Raw genomic sequence first — 22,374 nt, forward strand, 5'->3', positions numbered from 1 at the left:
CTCATGACATTTTTCACAGAAATAAAGCAAATATTCCTAAAATTCGTATGGAAAAACAAAAGACTCCAAGTTGCCAAAGCAATCTTGAGAAAAAAGAACAAAGCTGGAGGTATCATCTCCCAGACTTCAGACTATACTCCAAACTACAGTAATCAAAACAGCGTGGTGTTGGCACAAAAACAGACACATAGATCAATGGAAGAGAATAGAGAGTCCAGAAATAAACCCATGCACCTATGGTCAATTAATTTATGACAAACGAGGTGAGAATATATAATGGGGAAGACAGTCTCTCCAACAAGTGATGCTGGGAAAACTGGACAGCTACATGTAAAAGAATGAAATTAGAACATTTCCTCAGACCATATAAAAAAAAAACTTAAAATGGATCAAAGATCTAAATGTAAGACCTGAAACCATAAAACTCATAGAAGAGAATGTAGGCATAACACTCTTTGACATAAATCATAACAATATTTTTTTTGGTTATATCTCCTAAGGTAAAAGAAATAAGAGCACAAATAAAAAAATGGGACCTAATTAAGCATAAAAGCTTTTGCATAGCAAAGGAAACAATAGACAAAAATGAAAAGACAACTTATGGAATGGGACAAAATGTTTGAAAATGATATTACCAACAAGAGGTTAATATCCAAAATATATAAATAGCTCATACAATTCAATATCAAAAAAATCCCCAACCCAATCAAAAAATGGCAGAAGACCTAAATAGACATTTTTCCAAAGAAGGCATACAAATGGCTAACAGGCACATAAAGTATGCTCAACATCATTAATTATTAGAGAAATGCAAACCAAAACCACAATGAGTTATCACGCCACACCTGTCAGAATAGCTATTAGCAAAAAGACAACAAATAACAAGTGTTGGCGAGGATGTGGAGAAAAGGGAGCCCTTGTGCACTGTTGGTGAGAATGTAAATATTGCAGCCCCTATTGAAAACAGTATGGATGTTCCTCAAAAAACTACAAATAGAACTACTATATGATCCAGCAATTCCACTGCTGAGTATATATATCTGGAAAAAACAAAAAGACTAATTTGAAAAGATACATGCACCCCAATGTTCATAGCAGCACCATTTACAACAGCCAAGGTATGGAAGCAACCCAAGTGCCCATCAACAGATGAACCATAGTTTTTTTCCTTTTACATTTAAGTCTTAATACTTCTGAAATTATTTTTTTGTGTTTGATATGGGGTAAAGTTTCAATTACAGTTTTCCACATGGATAACCAATAGTCCTAACACTCTTTATTGACTTGTTCATCCTTTTTCACTGATGAGCCCTGTCCATATATGCAAGGTCCTGTGCCTCTCCATCCTGTTCCATTAGTCTGTTGGTCTAATCTTGTGTCTTAATTTCTCCCACTTTATAATAGGTCTTGATATCTAGGATGGCAAGTTCTGCTACCCTTGTTCAGTGTTGTTTTGGCTATTCTTAGCCCATTGCTCTTTCACATATTTTCCCATTAACTAGTCCTAAGTTCAAGATAGGCACATTTTCTTACTTTCTTCTTGTTGTAAAATGGGGTTTATTTTTCTTTTTTTTTTTTACATCGAGGGTGTACCTCTTAGGGGCCCCAGGCCTGTGAGCAGTCTCCTTAAAATTCCCCACTTGTGGCAGTCCTTCGCTTTTAGGGCTGGTCCACTGTAACCTGTGCAGCCCTCAAAGGTAAATTCACACAGCCCCAAGGTTTTGACAGGAACTTGCAGCAAAAGTCAACTTTGACACCTATTTTCTAGACTTCTGCTTTCATTTCATATTGTTTTTACTTCAGGTAACAGTGTTCTGAAAATATACATTTTATATTTTATTCAGATTTGAATATTTTCATTTGGAAGTATCATTCAGTATATATAATCTCCCATACTTTCACAAACAGAACTCCCTATCAATAAACTTTTTAAAAAAGAAATAAAACATAATATTTAGAAACATCTTTCTATATTTATTAACTTCTACAGCTTCATATTTAATGGTTTAACATTATTTCATTGAATTGATGAAATATACTTTATTCTCACAGTCACTTGTGAGATATTATGTTTTTAAGTTTTCACTTTCTACAAACAACACTGTGATAAAACTCTTGTAACTAAATCTTTCTGCATATCTATGTTAATTTTCTCAAGATAAATTCAAATATTATCATGACTTCTAGGCTTTGGATACATATTCCAACCTGCCGTCCATAATAATTTTATCAATTTACATTACTATCATCAGCTTATGAGGATGCCCCTGAAATAACAGGTTTGTATGTAATTGAAAATATGGAACACTTTTACGGGCTTATTGTTTTTTACTGACCCAATAATCATTATTTTATTTCATTTTATTAAAATAAAAATGTTTTAGTGTCTGCCTAATTTTTATTTATTTATAAATAAATTTCACAAATTTTCACATATTTATCAAGAACATATTCATTTTGGGCAAAAGACCTTAATAGACATTTCTCCAAAGAAGATATACAGATGGCCAAGAGGCACATGAAAAGATGCTCAGCATCACTAATTATCAGAGAAATGCAAATCAAAACTAAAATGTGGTATCACCTCACACCAGTCAGAATGGCCATCATTAAAAAGTCTACAAACAATAAATGCTGGAGAGGGTGTGGAGAAAAGGGAACACTCCTATACTGTTGGTGGGAATGTAAATTGGTACAACTATAGAAAAGAGTATGGAGGTTCCTCAAAAAACAAAAAATAGAGCTATCATGTGATCCAGCAATCCCACTCCTGGGCATATACCCAGATGAAACTATAATTTGAAAAGATACATGCACCCCTATGTTCATAGCAGCGCTATTTACAATAGCCAAGACAGAGAAACAACCTAAATGTCCACCAACAGATGAATGGATAAAGAAGAAGTGGTATATATACACAATGGAATATCACTCAGCCATAAAAAAGAGTGAAATAATGCCATTTGCAGCAACACGGATAGACCTAGAGATTATCTTACTAACTGAAGTAAGTCAGAAAGAGAAAGACAAATATCATATGATATTTATATGTGGAATCTAAAATATGACATAAATGAACTTATCTACAAAACAGAAACAGACTCACAGGCATAGAGAACAGACTTGTAGTTGTCAACGGGTAGGGGGTGTGGGGAAAGGATGGATTGGGAGTTTGGGATTCAAAGATGCAAACTAGTATACATAGAATGGATAAACAACAAGGTCCTACTGTATAGCACAGGGAAATATATTCAGTATCCTGTAATAAACCATAATGGAAAAGAATATGAAAAAGAATATATACATATATGTATATAACTGAATCACTTTGCTGTACACCAGAAACTAAAACAATATTGTAAATCAAGTATACATCAATAAAATAAATTAAAGAAAAAAGAACATATTCATTACAAATTCCTATATTTTCCTTTATTTTTTGTCCGTCTAATCAAATTTGTTTCACCAAAATTTATTTCTCTCTCTCTATATATACACATACATACATATCTATTTAGTATCTACTATGCGCATAGCACTCTGCCAGGTCATACAGATGGCTGGTGTGTCAGGTGAGGGCAATGCTCAGGGAAAGCACTGCTGGGCCACCTACACTTAGGGACCAAGTGAACGGCACAGAGAGGTGCTCTTGGGACCCTGAGACCAGCATGGGGAAGAGCTTGTGGGAAGAGAACATAATTCACAACACAGCACCAACACACTGTTAGACTTTGGTTTTAGGAGGAATTTAAAACAAAAATTCTCAACAATTTGGAACTTAGAGGTGGAGGCATAAGGCACATACATAAAAAGGTAAAAAATAAAAAGTCTCTGAGGGATGTTGCCATTTCATTAAATAATGTGTTTAGATGGGTCATGATGAAAGAAAATTTATATGCTTATTGCATTTGAGTTAATAGTTGTGCAAAAAATTTTGAAAAAGTTGTATGAGGTTCTCCAAAATGGAGAAAAACAAAATACAGAATTAACCTGTTATAGAATTACATAATGATTTTGATTATTGTTTGAAGATCACAAATAGCGTAAAATATGTAAAGGTCTTTTATATGAAAGTAGATTGTCTTACCAATTTCATAAAAGAAACCTCTCTAATGTCATTACCTTTGAAAATGATGATTGTACCATCTAGTGGTTCATTTTTATTTACTTGAAAAAAGAAAATTAAGAACAAAGTTAGTCTCACTACCTTATAGACAGACATGGCAATGGTAAAATATTTATTTTACTATTAAGTAGATCTTAAATCACATTAGATATAATATAATACGGATGCTATAAACTTACTTGACAATAATCTTTTCTAAACCTTGAAATTAATTCATTAACATCTGTTCCTTTAATCACAGGTTTACTACTCTTCCCTGAGGAAGATTGGTTTTGGAGAGGTATGTGTGTGAGGTGTCCACATAGTGGGAAAAGCATAAAAAAACAAAGAGAGGTAGATATTCATTCATTTAAAGAATATTTCCTATAATCATTTTTTACATGCTATGTGTCTGCCACTGTGCTGAGCAATGAGCCTTCCACAACACATAAGCCCCCATTCTTGACCTCATGGTCTTGCTGTTTGAGAGGGGATCACATTGGTAAGCAGACAATTTTAATACAATGTGACAAGTGATAAAATGAATACTCTTGGAGCCCATTGGAAGGACACCTAAGCAACCTTAATGAGTTCAGGGAAGGCTGCTGAAGTGAGATTTGCCAACAAGAATGAGAGCCTTGAGGGGGAGGGGCAGGAGAAGAGTAGGCTGGAGAAGGAGACTGTGGATAGCGGGCTGAGAGGGTTCAACCTGTAAGTGACACAGATGTGCAGGGAGTGACCTGAATGATGAGCTATATTGAAGAATAATGACCTGGTATGTATAGGATGACCCCATAAATGCTCTAGTGATGTAGGTTTACTCTTGGTGGGATCTTACTGAGCTTTGACACTGTACAGTTTGCTTTGTGGGCCGTCAGACTCTGTAACCATAACTCAGTTCTTCCAACTGTTGAAAGCCGCTGCAGACAATCCACAAATGAATGGACCTGGCCGTATCCCGATTTTATTCACAAAAACGGGTGCTGGACCAGATTTGGCCTGTAGGCCATGGCGTGCTGACCCTACACCAGATCAGTAATTCCATGGGAGTAGAGGTCAGGGCTCTTTGCTCTCTGTTGCAGGCCCAGGACCTAAAGCAGTTCCTGGCATATTGGAATTTTTCATTGAACATCCTGGGAATAAATAAGTGAATGACTGAGTCATGACTGGTTTAGGGAGATAGCTGGATGCAGAGTCGCCTGGACAGGGAAATGGCTCTGAGGATGGAAAGGTTGACGGGGGTGTGAGAAGCACTTGGTAGGTGTGTTGGTACCTAGACGAAAGATTCTAGCAACATAAAACGTTTCCGGAGCTCACCTGTGCCAGGCACTCTACTAAGCAGGTCAAGTACGTTGGCTCATTCAGTCCTCCCGACAGCCCTCCTAGGGGACTCCTGTCCTCATCCTCATATTATGGGGCAGGGACTTGAGGAACAGATCAGTAAGCAAATTACATGGCTGGTGATGGGAGAGGGGGTCCACCACAACTGCCACTCTTTGTCTCTTAATCTCATGGAAGTCTTTGGGGTTTCAGGATTAAATGACTGAAAGAATATGGTGCCATTATTGGGAATGGGGACATTCAGAGAAGAATATAGCTTAATAGGAAAATATAAAAATCTACTTTTAGTTATACTGAGTTGAAGGTGAGAGCAGGTGATAACAGGCCTTTTTTCTCCCTTTAAGTACCTAATGAACTGGCTCTTGAACTTGTTGAATATTGAGAATGTAAGACAGATTTGTGAATTAAGCAGAGCAGCAGTCAAAGGGCTAAAGCATCCACTAGATAGTAGCTAAGAATATAAAGAAAAACCCTGAGGAATCATTGATATTATACATAGAACTGTTTTCTTATCTCAGGTCCAACCCCAAAATGTTATCTATCCTCAATTCTTAATACATAAAGAACAATTTGCAGGTTCTTCTACCTCTAAACATGGAGAGATGATAACGCAGAAGAAAATGTTAGTCATATTCAACATGAAGAATTTAACTTTCTTGTAATTAGACAATTCTAAGACTTCTGAAGTTTAGGATAAACATTGATGTATAAAAATTAATTGGAAATGAGATGATAGAAGGTTTAATATTCTTTGTTTTAGTATCACTTAAACATCATTTACTTGCTTACTAATTTTTCACCACAGAATGAGTGTCGTGCCCCACTCTATTTTATACCAGGCTGAATACAAAACAGAAAACATAGTATTGCTCCTAAGGACTTTATGATAATTTATTTATAACAATGCATTTATAAAATATATATGTGATACATGTAAAATATACTGTTCAAAGTTTATTTGGGCCTCACCTTAGTGCCAGACACCATTTTAAGTACTTTATATGTAGTAACTCATTTCATTCTCATATTTATTCAATGAGATAAATGTAATTATTAGTCCTCAGTGTGCAGTTGAGAAAGAGACTTAGAAAAGTATAACCACTGGTCACTGTACTTTTTCAGTTTACCCATCATACAGATTCTAGTTGCTTTGGATAAGAGAAAGTCTTTTATACATATTGAGCCTAATGAGGGCAAAGTTTTAGAATTCTCATTATGAGATAAGAGCAGAAAGAAAAAGTTCTTGGAGAAAATTCACCTTGAGCTAGATCTGTAAGAAACTTATGGCTACAGATTTGTGAGTTCTCTATGCATAAGGAAAATCACAGATACAGCACTTAAAATGAAATCTATGTAGTGTGATACTAAAGCCATATGAATAATGGAATAAATGCATGTTGCTTAGCAATGGAGGAGCACATGGCCTGAAGGATTCCACTTCTGCACATATAACATATTTCTCTGAGATTTAAAGGAAAAGAGAAACATAGCTGAATCTCCTCCTCCTTAGACCATTTGTTGTGTTGGATGGCTTCATTAATGTCACTTTACTTTCCTATATAACTTATTTCCATCTGAATAATAAGTTGGGAGAATAAGGTAAGTGTGATATGATGGATATCATTTTACCTGCCAAAATTTATTGGATATCAAAATGACGTGCTCAAAATTTGAGCCTTTGAAAAATATACAAACAAGTGCTAAAACAAATGGGCCTCCCTGTACACTGGAATGTGGTCATGTCAGGACTCAACGTACTTACAGGGAAGGGTGGCGACCATCACTCTACCTGCTGACGTTACCCTATGGCCTTCCGTTCCCTGCTGGGGAGATCACTCACCAAACTCTTTGTTGATACTTCACGGAGTAAGAAGGATGAGATGAAATTACTCTTTACACACTAACTGGCAGCCATCTGTGGGCCTCAATCCTAATGGTTCTGTTCTCCAGGTGTAAGTGCCCAAACGTATTAACAGTTGGACTCAATTCCTCTTAAAGAGAGAATTGTCTTTGGGAAACTCTCTAGGTGAGCTGCTTGGAGTAGATGGTGAACCCTGGTTGCATTGATGTGAGCATAAACCTGTACTATAAAAAGAAAATAGCTAAATTGCTGTGTCCAAGACCAGGAGGGAAATTTGGTTTATTCTAACCTAGAGAGTCATTTGGAGCAAAATGAAGCAATGACAAGAAGACAAAGAGATGGGGTGGAATGGCCATGTATTCACTGCTATGGTGGGATGACCAAAACACAGGATGAGAGTTGTTTAGGTGGATATAAACCTTTCCCTTCTATATCTGCATGCATCCTGTCTCCTTGCACCAACATAAACAGTCTGATCCATCTCAAATTGTGAGTGGCCTTGTTAACTTAGTAGAAATCAAAGAGGTTGACTGTCACTTTTAGGCATACATCGTCCGGAGTAGAGGCTGTGTGGGTGGAAGCAGGACCATGGAACCAGAGATGGCTTTGAGAACATTCACCTTTCCCCTGGAATCTGCATTAATCTTGGAAAGGTCTTTGGACTTTCATAGTTTATGCAGATCTCAAGGGTCTTACAGAAAGTGAATGACATCTGAGTTACACAAAAACCAAGAGAGAAAAGTTATTCCCCTTAAACCACAGTAATAGGGAGGCTTGATAAAATCTACACTGAATCCTTACTTTTGACTCTTATTTTCTAGATACTTCAATATTAGAGGAACAGAAAGTAGGAATTTAATTTATAATTTACATCCTTCAAATATGTTTTCCATAGGTGGCACCAAATAATGGATTTACTTTGTTTCAACAGCTAAGAACTGAAGGTGGGGAAAGATTGGAATAAAACATCCCCCAATTTTAAAGGTAGTTATCTATAACTGGTGGGATCATGAATATATTTTTTTATTTTATACCTTACGAATTTTACAAATTAGACAAAATGTGAATTATGTGTACTATTGTTTTTTAATTCAAATGTATACAAAAGTAGAAAAAAAATAGTATCATTGAACCTCCTTGAACCCATTGCCTGCTTCAAGTTATCAATTCTCAGCTCTTTAGTTTCATTGTTTCTTTCTCCACCATTTTTTTTGGCAAAATCTTTTGAAGCAAGTCCTACTTTATCTGTAAATACCATAGTATGTATCACTAACAGATAAGAAACTTAAAAAAAGAAAACCACAATAGTATTATCAAACCCAACAAAATTAACACTAATTCCTGTCATCTAATTTTCGTGTTCAGTTAATTATGATTGTCTTGAAAAAGTGTTTTTTTGACAATTCATCAGCACCCAAATAAGTTCCACATATTCACCTGCACAGTATGTGTCTTAAGGCTTGTTACTGAGATAAAAATTCTCCCTCTGCATTTCTTCCCACACATGCTATTTTTGTGTCACTTGTCCAGTAGAATTTTCCATTCTGGATTTGGCTGTTTATATCCTTATAATGTCAGTTAGCTTGTTTTCCTCTATTGCCCATATTTCTCATAAACTTATATAGAGGCTTTATTAGATTCACATTTGGGCTGCTTTATGGGTGGGACTGTGTAGTTCTAAATACATCACATTAGAAGCACGCAATGTTTGTTCTACATTTAATTATGTCATGACTGATGAGTTGGTTCAAGTGGCGTCAGCTTGATCCAACCATTTTATAGTTTTCTATCACCCTTTCACTAAGTAGTTCAAGCAGCCATTATTTCCTTGGTGGTTACAAAATGGTGTTTCTCATTTCTATTATTTATCCTGCACTATTAGCTCAGATCTATTAAAAATTACTCCTCATCCACTATCTGGCTAGTTAACATTATTTAGTGTTATCTATTGCTGCACAATAAATTACCTCAGAGCTTAATGGCTTAAAGCAATAATAAACATTTATTATAATGATTCATAATAAGTCACTGTGTTTTCAGGCTTTGCCACCTGCAAACTCATCCTCTATACCACTGCCCCAGGGACTATATGAAATACAGTGTGACTATTATTAAAACTGTTCAGTGGATAGGATCAGTTAACCCTTAAATTTAATAATTTAAGGAAGGCAGAAGTCATAAACTGTCATTTCCAGAATATCCTATTATTTGCACAGGTCAGCCTACTCAGGTGGGAGGAGACTGCAGGAGGATGTGTCTACTGGGGACAAGAATCCCTGTGGGCTGCTTGGAAGCTGGCTACCATTCCTGCAATACAGTCTTGATAGGAAAGGAAGGTTGAACACTTTCTCTTTATCAAACTTCAGAATAAGTGAGTGGTGCCCTAGCAACCTCTAGGGAGACAAGTTTCTTTTCCTCCCTTGGTGGGGGTGGGTGGAGTATCGTAACAACTATGTGTATTTACATACTGGCATGTTTAAAGCCATCACAGACATTTTTCTGTGTATTTCTGAAGTCGTCCCATCTTTGGTCAGTGGGAGTCTCCTTAAGCTGGCTCCTGTCTTCTTTTCCAATGGCCCTAGTAGTCTTTGATAACTCTTGCTTTCAGGCACAAGAAGACATCCAGGCTCATAGCATATATTTCCTACCCCAGACTTGAATGTCCCAGTCTCCAAGAAGTCCTGATTTATTTTTAGTGGAAAATGGCATCTGGAGGTGACAATTTTGACACTAGAGCTATTCATTGCTGCTGGGTTACTATTGTTTCTAGATTACTTTAGTGGACATAGCTAAGGAATAAGTTTTTTAGAAAGAGAAAATTAAGTCATGAATTCATATGTTATTTCTAGTTCAAAATAAAGATGAAAATATTCTTACTTCTTTCATTTTATGTCTATATCTCTTTTCTCTTATGCTGAAGATCTTTGTTCCTAATGATATTAATATAATTAGTAAATATTAACATAATTACTAATTTTTTTATATCCAGCCAGCCAGCCAGCCATCTAGAATCTTGCTATCCAGCTATTTTTATCCATAGTTCCAAAATAACAATAACAGTGCTACCACTAATATCAAGACCATAGGATGCAATTTAGGATAGCTTTATGATTCTTTTTGTCCTTAGACTATAACTCACTGTACAGCTAAAATACTTTAAAAAATCAATTGAATTAAATCTCTATACTTGGTTATGCCACCAGCTTGAAATACGGTTAAATTCATTTATTTTCTTATTTTCTTTCAATGTTTAAGAATTACTCTTTTTCGTTTTTTGATTTACCAGGTGAAACATTTACCTAGTCCCCAGTAAAACTGTAAAGCAAATTGTATTTTGAAAAGCCTAGCTTTCATCCTATCACTTTCCCTTGTTCTCTTCCTCATTCTATAGGTAACTATCTATAAAATTTTTTTCTGTAATCTTCCTTTCTTTTCTTAAAAAAAATAATGAGCATATGTGTATGTGTGTTATGTGTATCTATATGTATATACTTATATCTATTTATCTACATCTAACTATCATTCCCTTTTCTTACATGTTTCTTTACCCTTTTTTCACTTAATGTATCCTGAGGATCACTCCATAGCAACAGATAAGGATTCTTTATAGTTGCAGAGTCCTCCACTGTTCAGCTTTACAAACTAGGGATGAACATCTTTTGCTTTAACAAATAGAGTTTGCTCTAGTAAACTGCAGTGTCTGTTTCTCTACAGCCTCACCACTAGACGCGTCAATTTTTTTTTAGCTCTTTGCTAATCTCATAGTTAAGAAATACTATCCGTCTTAACTTGGAATCCCTAGAAAAGAGAGACTAAAAGCAATTCCAAGGAAATAAGGAACACTCTGGCAAGTAAGCAAGAGTGAGGGAAAAGCAAAGTGGGGGGAAAGGAGGAAAAACTAATGCAGGGTAGTGAGTTACCAAGCTAGCTGCGTGCAGTTGGTTGCTTGGTAAGGGAAGTGTTTCTCCAGAGGCTGGATAGGGTGATACAATTAATCTGAGTATATTGCAGGGAAAAAAAATTATAGCAGGAATAGATAGGTTGACATCCGGTCATGATACACCCTGCATGACAGATTAAAGGATTTACACTGTGTTGCTTTGGCAATGAAAGACAACATTTTGGGTGGGAAAGTGATAGGAGCAAAGAGGCTTTTAGGAGGAGACAACCTGGATTAGAGTAAGGTGAGTTTAGGCAACAGGACACTACTTGGCAAACAATCACATAGTCCAGCAGGGGAGTGCTGGAAAACAGAACTAAGCACTGTTGGATGAAATGTACAGAAGCAAGGAATTCTTAATTTGGAGAGTTTGGGGGTCTCTCTGATTGGGATCTAGGGAGTTTGTAAACCTCTAAAATTTTATGTAAATTTTGTGTCCTAAGTATGTTCATTGCTCAGGGGAAAGGATTTTTAGCTTTCACTTGATTCTTAAAGGCATCTGTGAGCCGATAATTAAGAAACCCTGGGTCACTCAGCTTTTGTGTTCACTGATCAGTTTATGTTGTAAGCATACCTCATTTATGAACTTAGTATAAATCTCTGATGATTCACATTTTACATCCACATTCTCTGAATTCCTATTGTACTTACTGTCTGTGCTGCTCAGTTTTACATCTAGCTTGGTTTTCTAAGATTTGCTTTTCTTACACTGTGCTTTTCTTAAAGGAACTCATCTGAATATTGCCCTCAGTCACTGTCAAAATATGATTTTAGGGTTAAGCAAAGTGCAACCTAAATGAAGTAAAATCTGCTTAAGAACACATTGTACCAGGGTGGGTGGTGGAGGGTGGGATGAACTGGGAGATTGGGATTGACATATATACACTAATATGTATAAAATAGATAAGTAATAAGAACCTGCTGTATAGTACAGGGAACTCCACTTTGCTGTACAGTAGAAACTAACATTGTAAAACAACTGTACCCCAATTAAAAAGCAAACAGAAAACCCCCCAAAAAACAATGCCACATACACTGAACATATATAGTATGCACTTGCTTAACTATTTCACTAAGACAGTGTCCTGGAAGTGGAAATGCTAGGTCAAAAAAAAAAAAAAAGGAACACATTGTACCAAACACGTGAACATATAGGGCTAAGTTAGAACTAAAGAAAAAAGTTTTTTCAAACCTTGGCTACCTACTAACAACAGCAATAGTTTACTATGTTTTTTCTGTTGCATCAGAGTTCATCCCAGGAGCACAAAGGCCTTACATGAACTCTGCCTTATTATCCTCCTCTTGTTGGAGACATTGCATTCAAATGCAGCTGCGTCTGTGTGTGCTGACGTATTTGGAGCAGGAAAGCAGGGCTTTGTTCAGTCTGCTGGAGCCCAGCACCGGGTCCAGCCTCATCGGACCCCACCCCTCCTTACTTGGCACGGGAACAATGCCTCCCACCCCCAGCTGGGAGGCACAGAACTACAGGGGAGCATTTTGAGTTCTTTAAAAAAATTTTTTATACCATTAAGCTGTGCATTGTAGAGACATTTTGACCACCTTTCAGATTTAGCTTTTAAAATTGATTCCAAACACTGAAATTTATGCCTCTGGGCTAGGACTTGCCTCTTGAGCATCTAAAAATAAATTTATTATGTACGTTAGTTATTTTTCAGGAAAAGACTGAACTTTAGTTTTGAGCTGTCTATAATGTTACCTAGAAATTCAATTTAATATTACTCTGCTTTGGGTGAAAAAGCATAGAGTCATATAAAATTCAGAGCCTGGGACTAGGTCAAGGATAGAGGAAAACTTCTTAAACACTATTGAAAAGTATATTACAACCACAAGATGTGGTTACATCTTTTTCCTTTAAAAAGAGGATTCTTATTGAGATTTGAACAGAAGTACAAAAACTGTCAAAAAGAATAAAATTCTCCTTAAACTTCTGCTGTTACTGGAGCTAAATGTCCATGAGTGGAAACATTAATATTTTTAAATAGTTCTATTGAGGTATAGTTTACATACCATACATTCACGTCTTTTAAGTTCAGGGAGCCATAATTTTAATGTCATTATATAATAGTCACAAGAGCTATTTCTGACTCTACAGTAATGCTTCACATGTAGTTAATATACTAAGTATTTTGTTGTTATATCAATAAGATGATCCCAAACATTGGTCACAATTTTGATGAGAAAGACTTTCAGATCTTGTTAGGAAACTTGTCAGTGGTATCACTCCCGTCGTACATTATTACTCAAGTCTACTTTTTATTCAGATCAAGACTCTCCTGTTAGGCTGTGAGACACAGCTTTCCACCCACACAGGAACTCATGAAATCTCCAGGGTATGTGTTATCAGGGAAGGTACTTCCAACTTGGAGAAAATACAAAATGCCATTTGAAGATATATCTTTAACATTGTTTTTTAAAAATTAAGAATAAATGAACAGATTACATCCAGCAGATAAAGAGCTTTTGTCACATTATCTTAAAAATGGTCCTTATGGGGCTTCCCTGGTGGCGCAGTGGTTGAGAATCTGCCTGCCAATGCAGGGGACACGGGTTCGAGCCCTGGTCTGGGAGGATCCCACATGCCGCAGAGCAACTAGGCCCATGAGCCACAATTACTGAGCCTGCGCGTCTGGAGTCTGTGCTCCGCAACAAGAGAGGCCGCAACAGTGAGAGGCCCGCGCACTGCGATGAAAAGTGGCCCCCACTTGCCGCAACTAGAGAAAGCCCTCGCACAGAAACGAAGACCCAACACAGCCATAAATAAATAAATAAATAAATTAAATTAAAAAAAAAATGTTAAGGATGTACCTCACATATCTTATAAAAATAAAAAAAAAAGGTCCTTACTATTTAGGTTCTGTAGAGAATCTTGACCCAGAGACTGAAGATTTGGTTTTGGGTCCTGCTGAACTACTTACAAGGCTCTCAGGCCTCATCTTGGTTCACTCATAATCTTTGGGGCTTAGTGTCCCATCCGTGAAATTGGGACCAGGATAATTGCCCTGACTAATTTAGAGAGTTTTAATTAGGAGCAATGGAAATAATGTAAGGAAAAAGTGCTTTGTTAGCCACAAAGTGCTGGTCAATTGTAAGGCATTACTTTTGTTATCACAAATCAAGAAAATGTTCTTTATTAATCAAAGTCATTTGCAAATAGTTCTGTGTCTATCTGAAACTTGAGTCCCCCTAAAACTGAGCTCCTCTGCTGAGTTTGTGGTTCACCTCTCTATCCAAAATGTTGTTCCCTTTCTTGTCCAATCCTATTCCCCTCAAGATTGAGTAGTATCAAAGAAAAGGGGGGATTAAACTGAGCAGGACACTGTGGGGCCCTTCTGGGGCCCAATACCGTTCCATGTCCCTTGTTTCTTGCTTGTAGGAAAAAGACTTTCAGTCTCCTTGGCCTCCCCTGAGTTCCAAAGGGTAGATTCAAACAGTTACTAATTAGGAGAGTGAGGAAATGCAGAAAGAAACAACAGTGCAGGATAGGGCAGGGTCCTGGTTCTTCCTTGGGTGATATACATAACAACCTGACACATGTCTCTGAGTTCTTCTACAGGAACTAAGGCTCCCACCCAGGTGGAGGATGGTAACTTCAGGCTGAGCACAGGCATGTGGACCCAGACTGGTTGGAACCAGAAAGCCAATGACTGAGATTCCTGGGACATCACCCTGTTACCTCACCACCAACCAATCAGAAGAAAGTCACACACCCTTCAGCCCTCCCATAAATTTTGCCTGTAAAAACTCTTACCCAAAAATTGATTTTGGCAGGTGAGAGGACCTTGGTTCTTGTCTTCTCTGGAGAAAGAATTCCACAAAGAGACCAAGGTTATAAGGCACAGAGTTTATTAGAAGCACAGTACGTGTGGGAGAGCGCACCAAGAAGCAGTTTATTTAGGGCAGAAGCGAAAGTTGCACACTTGGAGAAGAAGAGCATGGATGTCCTTGAGAGTGAGGAGCACACGATAGGCACAGCCTAGGTTGTTAATACGGGGTTAATCTTCCATATTTAGATGAGGGTGCCTCCCCTTTCCCTCCCCTATGATCACATTGTCTGCAATTTCTTATTTGGGCTTCCACCAGGCACCATTTTGAATCTTTCCCATGAGCATGTAAGCGAAAACCCACGGGGTGGAGGTGGGTAAAAACTGCAATGCTAATGATATTATAATGATATTACAATGTGTCCAAGGTTACTAGAGGACAGCTAGAGATGCCCTCTGTGTGTGTGTCAGGCTGGGAAACCTGCTTGACCACAAGAATGTGGAGGCTGAGGTGGGCCTCCTCATCTTTCATCTGATTAGGGCTCATCATACTAATAGTAGTTTATCTCAAAGGGTCAGCATGAAACCTGCTGCAGCAGATTAACCTGAAGCCTATCTATCTCTTACCACAAAGTGCACGCTCCACAATTTTCATGGTCAGAGTTTCTTGCTCAGATGTTAACAAAATTTCTGTTTTAGATGCCATTTCTCCTTGTGCCATGGCCTCATTTAGTGCAAAACTGGGAGATGGCTTTGCCTTCTGCCTAATGCCTATACATAATGAGGCTGTTCTTGGACCCAGCCCCAGCTTTCCTGCCTCCAAACCATTGGAGAGTTTGGGCATTTTGAGCATGAGCCACCCGTTCTCCTTGCTTGGCCCTGCAATAAACCTTTCTCTGCTCCAAACTTGGGTGTTTCAGTTTGTTTGGCCTCCATGTGCATTGGGCACATGAACTTGGGTTGACAACATATCTATACTTGGTGCCATATATTCAGGATAAACACATGTGGCTCTGAAATGGACACATGTAGGGCCTTTGTTCCACAGCGATAATGAAGAGCTGGGATGAATCTCCTGCTTTCACCTTCAACTTCATGTGCTTTCTTCCTGCCACTTCCCATTCTGAATTATTACATTCTTTATTATTAGCAGTTTATTTATTATCACATTAAAAAATAACAAAAACACCTAGTAAGTCATCTGAAGAATGACCAGATTTCTTTAGATAAAATGAGGTAAATTTGTGCCTCTAAATAATTAAGCTTAGTTATGGGACAAATAGAATGCATAAGTTGTAAAGCAAGTAAAAGGTTTTAGTAAAAATTGTAAATAAGTAAAGATAAAAAATGGTAAAGCTAATGCCGAAAAATATTGCTCTCTGATGATGGCATCACAAGCCTCAGGGCTTGTCCCTAGCACTTCCATGGACTTGATCAAGCTATACATGTTTTTCTTAAAAAATTTCCATAAAATTCAGCTAACACTTTTAACTTATTACAAAGCACATTAGGTATCTTGGACATCCCAGAACATAGCAAGCTTGTTCATACTTGGTTTGGATTAGTTTAGACTTGACTCCCTACAAGCCCTCCTGCCACAATCTCATATACAGTAGATCCCAAAACACCATGAATATTTCTCTGCAATATCTTCTAAATTAATTTTTTCTTTCCTTATCTATGGCTATTTTGGATTTCCAGATCTGTCTCCCAGTAACTCCCCAATATACCCATCCTGCAAAGGGATGTTGAGATAAGTTGCGTACGTCTGTCTTTACCATGGCTCTTTCCCGCTCAGGAACTGTCTGCGTCTCATTCTTGATGTAAATCAAATCTGTTACCTTTCATGTAAGTTTTGCATCCTTCTACACTCCCTCTGTCCCATTTCTCATAGCCAATCAGTAGACTATCCAGTTTAGTCAATTTGGTTTCATTAACGTGAGCATGGGGTCACCTTGCTTGTCCTTCCATTTGTACGTTTGCTTAGAACTTTTGGAATTAAGATCCCTTCTACTTTTTCATTGATTCATTAATTGAACGAATACTTAATGAATGGCTGTTCTATGCTAGGCACTCTTCTAGGTATGAAGATACACTGGTAACATGAGAGATCAGGCCCATTCTCAGGGAGAAATGATAGCCAATATATAAACAAACAATAAATAAACAAAATAGGACAATGATATATTACGGAGAAAGTAAAATATGATAATGTGATAGAGACTGATCAGAGGGAGGGATCGTTTTGGGCTGGCCTAAGGGAGTCCCGTTCTGAGGAGGTGAGGCAACGACAAGAAGGAGGCAGCCAGATGGAGACTGATGGCGAAGGTCCTCCAGCTGGAAGACATAGCATGAAGGTCTAGAAACAGAAATGAGCTTGGCATGTTCAAAAGATAAAAGTAGGTTAACTGTAGCGAGTGAGGAGGAAGAGAGATGGTCTGAGGGGGGCGGGGTCAGATCATGTAGGGCTTTACAGCTCATGGGGAAGGGTTTAGGTATTATTCTACATGTCCTGAGAAGTCACTGGAGTGCTTTTGGTAAGAAACAGGAAGATCTAGTGACCATCTCCTCCCCCTGCCTCCTATGTGCTTTCTCTCCAGCCCAAGGTACAGTGACGAGCAGTTCTTTGAACTTTGCACTTTGGTTTTGATCATTTTCCAGTGTGGAGGTGGAGGGGAACTGTTCGGGGCTTTCTAAACTACATGTGCTCTCCCCTGTCTTCCAGGGGAGCCTCTAATACCCCACTGCCCCACTGCTTTGCAGTCAGCTAGTGTTAGCAGTGAGTCATACCTTCCGATGTGTCCTGGGAGAAAAACTTTGGCAAATCACTTTTCTATCCATCTCACGCGTGTATGAGACATGGAAATGTATGAATAGATACAGTGGAAGGAACTGAAGGACAGAGAGCTTCCTTCCTCTTTATTTGGTGTATTCCCGGAGCCCGTCATATACCACTTATGCACAGAGGACATGCTCAACGAAGTAACTTATTTATAAGACAAAATTCCTTTGTTTATTTTCTTCCCACTCAACAGACTCACATTTTGTTTCATATTAAAGTAGTTCAGAAACCAAACGGTGCAGCTTTGCTGGGGTCCACCTAGAGAGGAGAGGTTCCTTTCTAAGGGAGCCCAAACGCAAATATAAAAGCAAATCACAAATGTGAGCCCTTGTAAACCCTTGTATGGCGAACATCTATGGCAACACTCTCAACACCATGAATTTAAGATAGTCTATTTTTTCCTGGAATGAGATGTAGTGATTCATTTTCATTATTATAAATGCTATGCTGATCCATTTCTAGTTGCCTTTATCTGTCCCCCAGTCACCTAGCAAGTCTCCATAAAAATATTTTAAATAAGTGTTAGTTTGTGTTCCTAGTTTGCACGAGTAGAGGACCAGGTAGAATGCAAACAACCTGCCACATTCTTTCCTAATAATGTCACACTTACTAAACAGTAGATCCCTGCTCCACGCACGTGCCACCGTTGCCACATTTCATCAAGCGACAGGGAGAAGCATCACACTGGCCGACGCTGCGTCCAGCATTTGGGTGGCCCTCAGGCGTCCCCAGGCTTCTGAAATGGCCATTCTTCTTAGTGCGAACTTGCAGAGTAAAAATACAACCTTGAAAAGAGAAAAAAATACTTCATATTAAAAAATGGAAGAAATGGATAAAACAAGAAGACAATTATTTTTCATTTTTAAAGGAACATTTTTCAAAATAAAGTAATACATGTTAATTTAATGAAAAAAATAAACAGAGAAGCACAGGGAGAAAAATAAAGTCATCTACAATATCACCACTGCAGAGAAAACAATTATTAACATTTTGAGAAATATATATATATATACACATATAAATATATATACAGAGTTTTTTTCTATGCTTAGTTGTATTTTCTTTTAAACAAAAGAATCTTGCATTAAATATTTAATATATATATTGTACCAAAAATTTGTAGAGCATAAATACCTTTAACTCTTTTCTCATAGCATTAACTATTTTTAAATGATAGCACAACAGTCTCTTAGATCATAATATACTTAATTAAATTTCAATTATTGAACTATTGACTCATTTCTTTTTTTGTTATTAAAAATAATGCTATAAGAAATTTATTATATGTATACCGTGTGCATTTGCTAAGTATTTCCTTAGTATAAATTTCCAGAAGGAAAACTACTAGGGTAACAGATATGGGTGCTTTACAGCGTGCCCAAGTGTCATGGATATTTTGCACAGTTATGTCTCCCGCACCAAACATGGGGACACCCGCCTCTTCACAGGCACCACAATGCAAGACTTTATTGTCTGCTTCATTTTTAAAGGAAATAAATAATAAAATGCCTTTGCTATTTTTATTTTTTTTAACATCTTTATTGGAGTACAATAGCTTTACAATGTCGTGTTAGTTCCTGCTGTATAAAAAAGTGAATCAGCTATACGTATACATATATTCCCATATCCCCTCCCTCTTGCATCTCCCTCCCACCCTCCGTATCCCACCACTCTAGGTGGTGACAAAGCACCAAGGTGATCTCCCTGTGCTATGCGGCTGCTTCCCACTAGCTATCGATTTTGCATTTGGTAGTGTATATATGTTAATGCTACTCTCTCACATCGTCCCAGCTTACACTTCCCCCTTCCTGTGTCCTTAAGTCCATTCTCTGCATCTGCATCTTTATTCCTGTCCTGCCCCTAGGTTTGTCAGAACCATTATTTTTTTTTAGATTCCATATATATGTGTTAAAATACGGTATTTGTTTTCCTCTTTCTGATTTACTTCACTCTGTATGACAGACTCTAGGTCCATCCACCTCACTACAAATAACTCAATTTTGTTTCTCTTTATGGCTGAGTAATATTCCATTGTATATATGTGCCACATCTTCTTTATCCATTCATCTGTCGTTGGACACTTAGGTTGCTTCCATGTCCTGGCTATTGGAAATAGTGCACAATGAACATTTTGGTACATGACTCTTTTTGAATTATGGTTTTCTCAGGGTATATGCCCAGTACTAGGATTGCTGGGTCATATGGTAGCTCTATTTTTAGTTTTTTAAGGAACCTCCATATTGTTCTCCATAGTGGCTGTATCAATTTACATTCCCACCAACAGTGCAAGAGGGTTTCCTTTTCTCCACACCCTCTCCAGCATTTATTGTTTGTAGATTTTTGATGATGTCCATTCTAAGCAGTGTGAAGTGATATCTCATTGTAGTTTTGATTTGCATTTCTCTAATAATTAGTGATGTTGAACATCTTTTCATGTGTTTGTTGGTCATCTGTATATCTTCTTTGGAGAAATGTTTATTTAGATCTTCCACCCATTTTTTTGATTGGGTTGATTTTTTTATATTGAGCGGCATTAGCTGCTTGTATACTTTGGAGATTAATCCTATGTCAGTTGCTTCATTTGCAAATATTTTCTCCCATTATGAGGGTTGTCTTTTCATCTTGTTTATGGTTTCCTTTGCTGTGCAAAAGCTTTTAAGTTTCATTAGGTCCTATTTGTTTATTTTTGTTTTGATTTCCATTTCTCTAGAAGGTGGGTCAAAAAGGATCTTGCTATGATTTATGTCATGGAGTGTTCTGCCTATATTTTCCTCTAAGAGTTTTATAGTCTCTGGCCTTACATTTAGGACTGTAATCCATTTTGAGTTTATTTTTGTATATGGTGTTAGGGAGTGTTCTAATTTCATTCTTTTACATGTACCTGTCCAATTTTCCCAGCACCACTTATTGAAGAGGCTGTCTTTTCTCCATTGTATATTCTTGCCTCCTTTATCAAAGATAAGGTGATCATATGTGCGTGGATTTATCTCTGGGCTTTCTAACTTGTTCCATTGATCTATATTTCTGTTTTTGTGCCAGTACCATACTGTCTTGATGAATGTAGCTTTGTAGTATAGGCTGAAGTCAGGGAGCCGGATTCCTCCAGCTCCATTATTCTTTCTCAAGATTGCTTTGGCTACTCCTGGTCTTTTGTGTTTCTATACAAATTGTGAAATTTTTTGTTCTAGTTCTGTGAAAAATGCCATTGGTAGTTTGATAGGGATTGCATTGAATCTATAGATTGCTTTGGGTAGTATAGTCATTTTCACAATGTTGATTCTTCCAATCCAAGAACATGGTATATCTCTCCGTATGTTTGTATCATCTTTAATTAATTTCATCAGTGCCTTATAGTTTTCTGCATACAGGTCTTTTGTCTCCTTAAGTAGGTTTATTCCTAGCTGTTTTATTCTTTTTGTAGCAATGGTAAATAGGAGTGTTTCCTTAATTTCTCTTTCAGATTTTCCATCATTTGTGTATAGGAATGCAAGAGATTTCTGTGCATTAATTTTGTATCCTGCTACTTTACCAAATTCATTGATTAACTCTAGTAGTTTTCTGGTAGCATCTTTGGGATTCTCTATGTATAGTATCATGTCATCTGCAAACAGTGACAGTTTTACTTCTTTTCCAATTTGGATTCCTTTTATTTCTTTTTCAAGATGCTTGATATGACTTCAATTTTCTTAAATTTACTGAGGCTTGATTTGTGACCCAAGATATGATCTATCCTAGAGAATTTTCCATGAGCACTTGAGGAGAAAGTGTATCCTGTTGTTTTTGGATGGAATGTCCTATAAATATCAATTAAGTCCATCTTGTTTAATGTACCATTTAAAGCTTGTGTTTCCTTATTTATTTTCATTATGGATGGTCTGTCCACTGGTGAAAGTGTGGGATTAAAGTCCCATGCTATTACTGTGTTAATCTCAATTTCCCCTCTTATGGCTGCTAGCATTTGCCTTATGTATTGAGGTGTTCCTATGTTGGATGCATAAATAATTATAGTTGTTATATCTTTTTCTTGGATTGATCCCTTGATCATTATGTAGTGTCCTTCTTTATCTCTTGTAATAGTCTTTATTTTAAAGTCTATTTTGTCTGATATGAGAATTGTTACTCCAGCTTTCTTTGATTTCCATTTGCATGGAACATCTTCTTCCATCCCCTCACTTTCAGTCTGAATGTGTCCCTAGGTCTGAGGTGTGTCTCTTGTAGACAGCATACGTACAGGTCTTGTTTTTGTATCCATTCAGCCAGTCTATATCTTTTGGTTGGAGCATTTAATCCATTTACATTTGAGGTAATTAACGATATGTATGTTCTATTACCATTTTCTTAACCGTTTTGGGTTTGTTTGTTTTTTTAGGTCTTTTCCTTCTCTTGTTTTTCCCGCCTAGAGAAGTTCCTTTAGCATTTGTTGTAAAGCTGGTTTGGTGGTGCTGAATTCTCTTAACTTTTGCTGTCTGTATAGGTCTAATTTATCCTTCAAATCTGAATGAG

At 37.3% G+C, this 22,374-nt stretch overlaps 1 protein-coding gene across 1 annotated transcript in view; it reads right to left on the reverse strand.

Moving 5' to 3' along the window:
* EYS (eyes shut homolog) overlaps window positions 1–22,374 on the reverse strand; it is a 1,734,738-nt gene that overhangs the window by 42,844 nt on the left and 1,669,520 nt on the right. The window contains exon 38 of the mRNA XM_061207220.1: window positions 18,482–18,656. Coding sequence (XP_061063203.1) covers window positions 18,482–18,656 — 175 coding nt within the window. The remainder of the gene's footprint in view (window positions 1–18,481; window positions 18,657–22,374) is intronic.

The sequence above is a fragment of the Eubalaena glacialis genome, chromosome 12, assembly GCF_028564815.1.
Source record: "Eubalaena glacialis isolate mEubGla1 chromosome 12, mEubGla1.1.hap2.+ XY, whole genome shotgun sequence".
NCBI lineage: Eukaryota > Metazoa > Chordata > Mammalia > Artiodactyla > Balaenidae > Eubalaena > Eubalaena glacialis.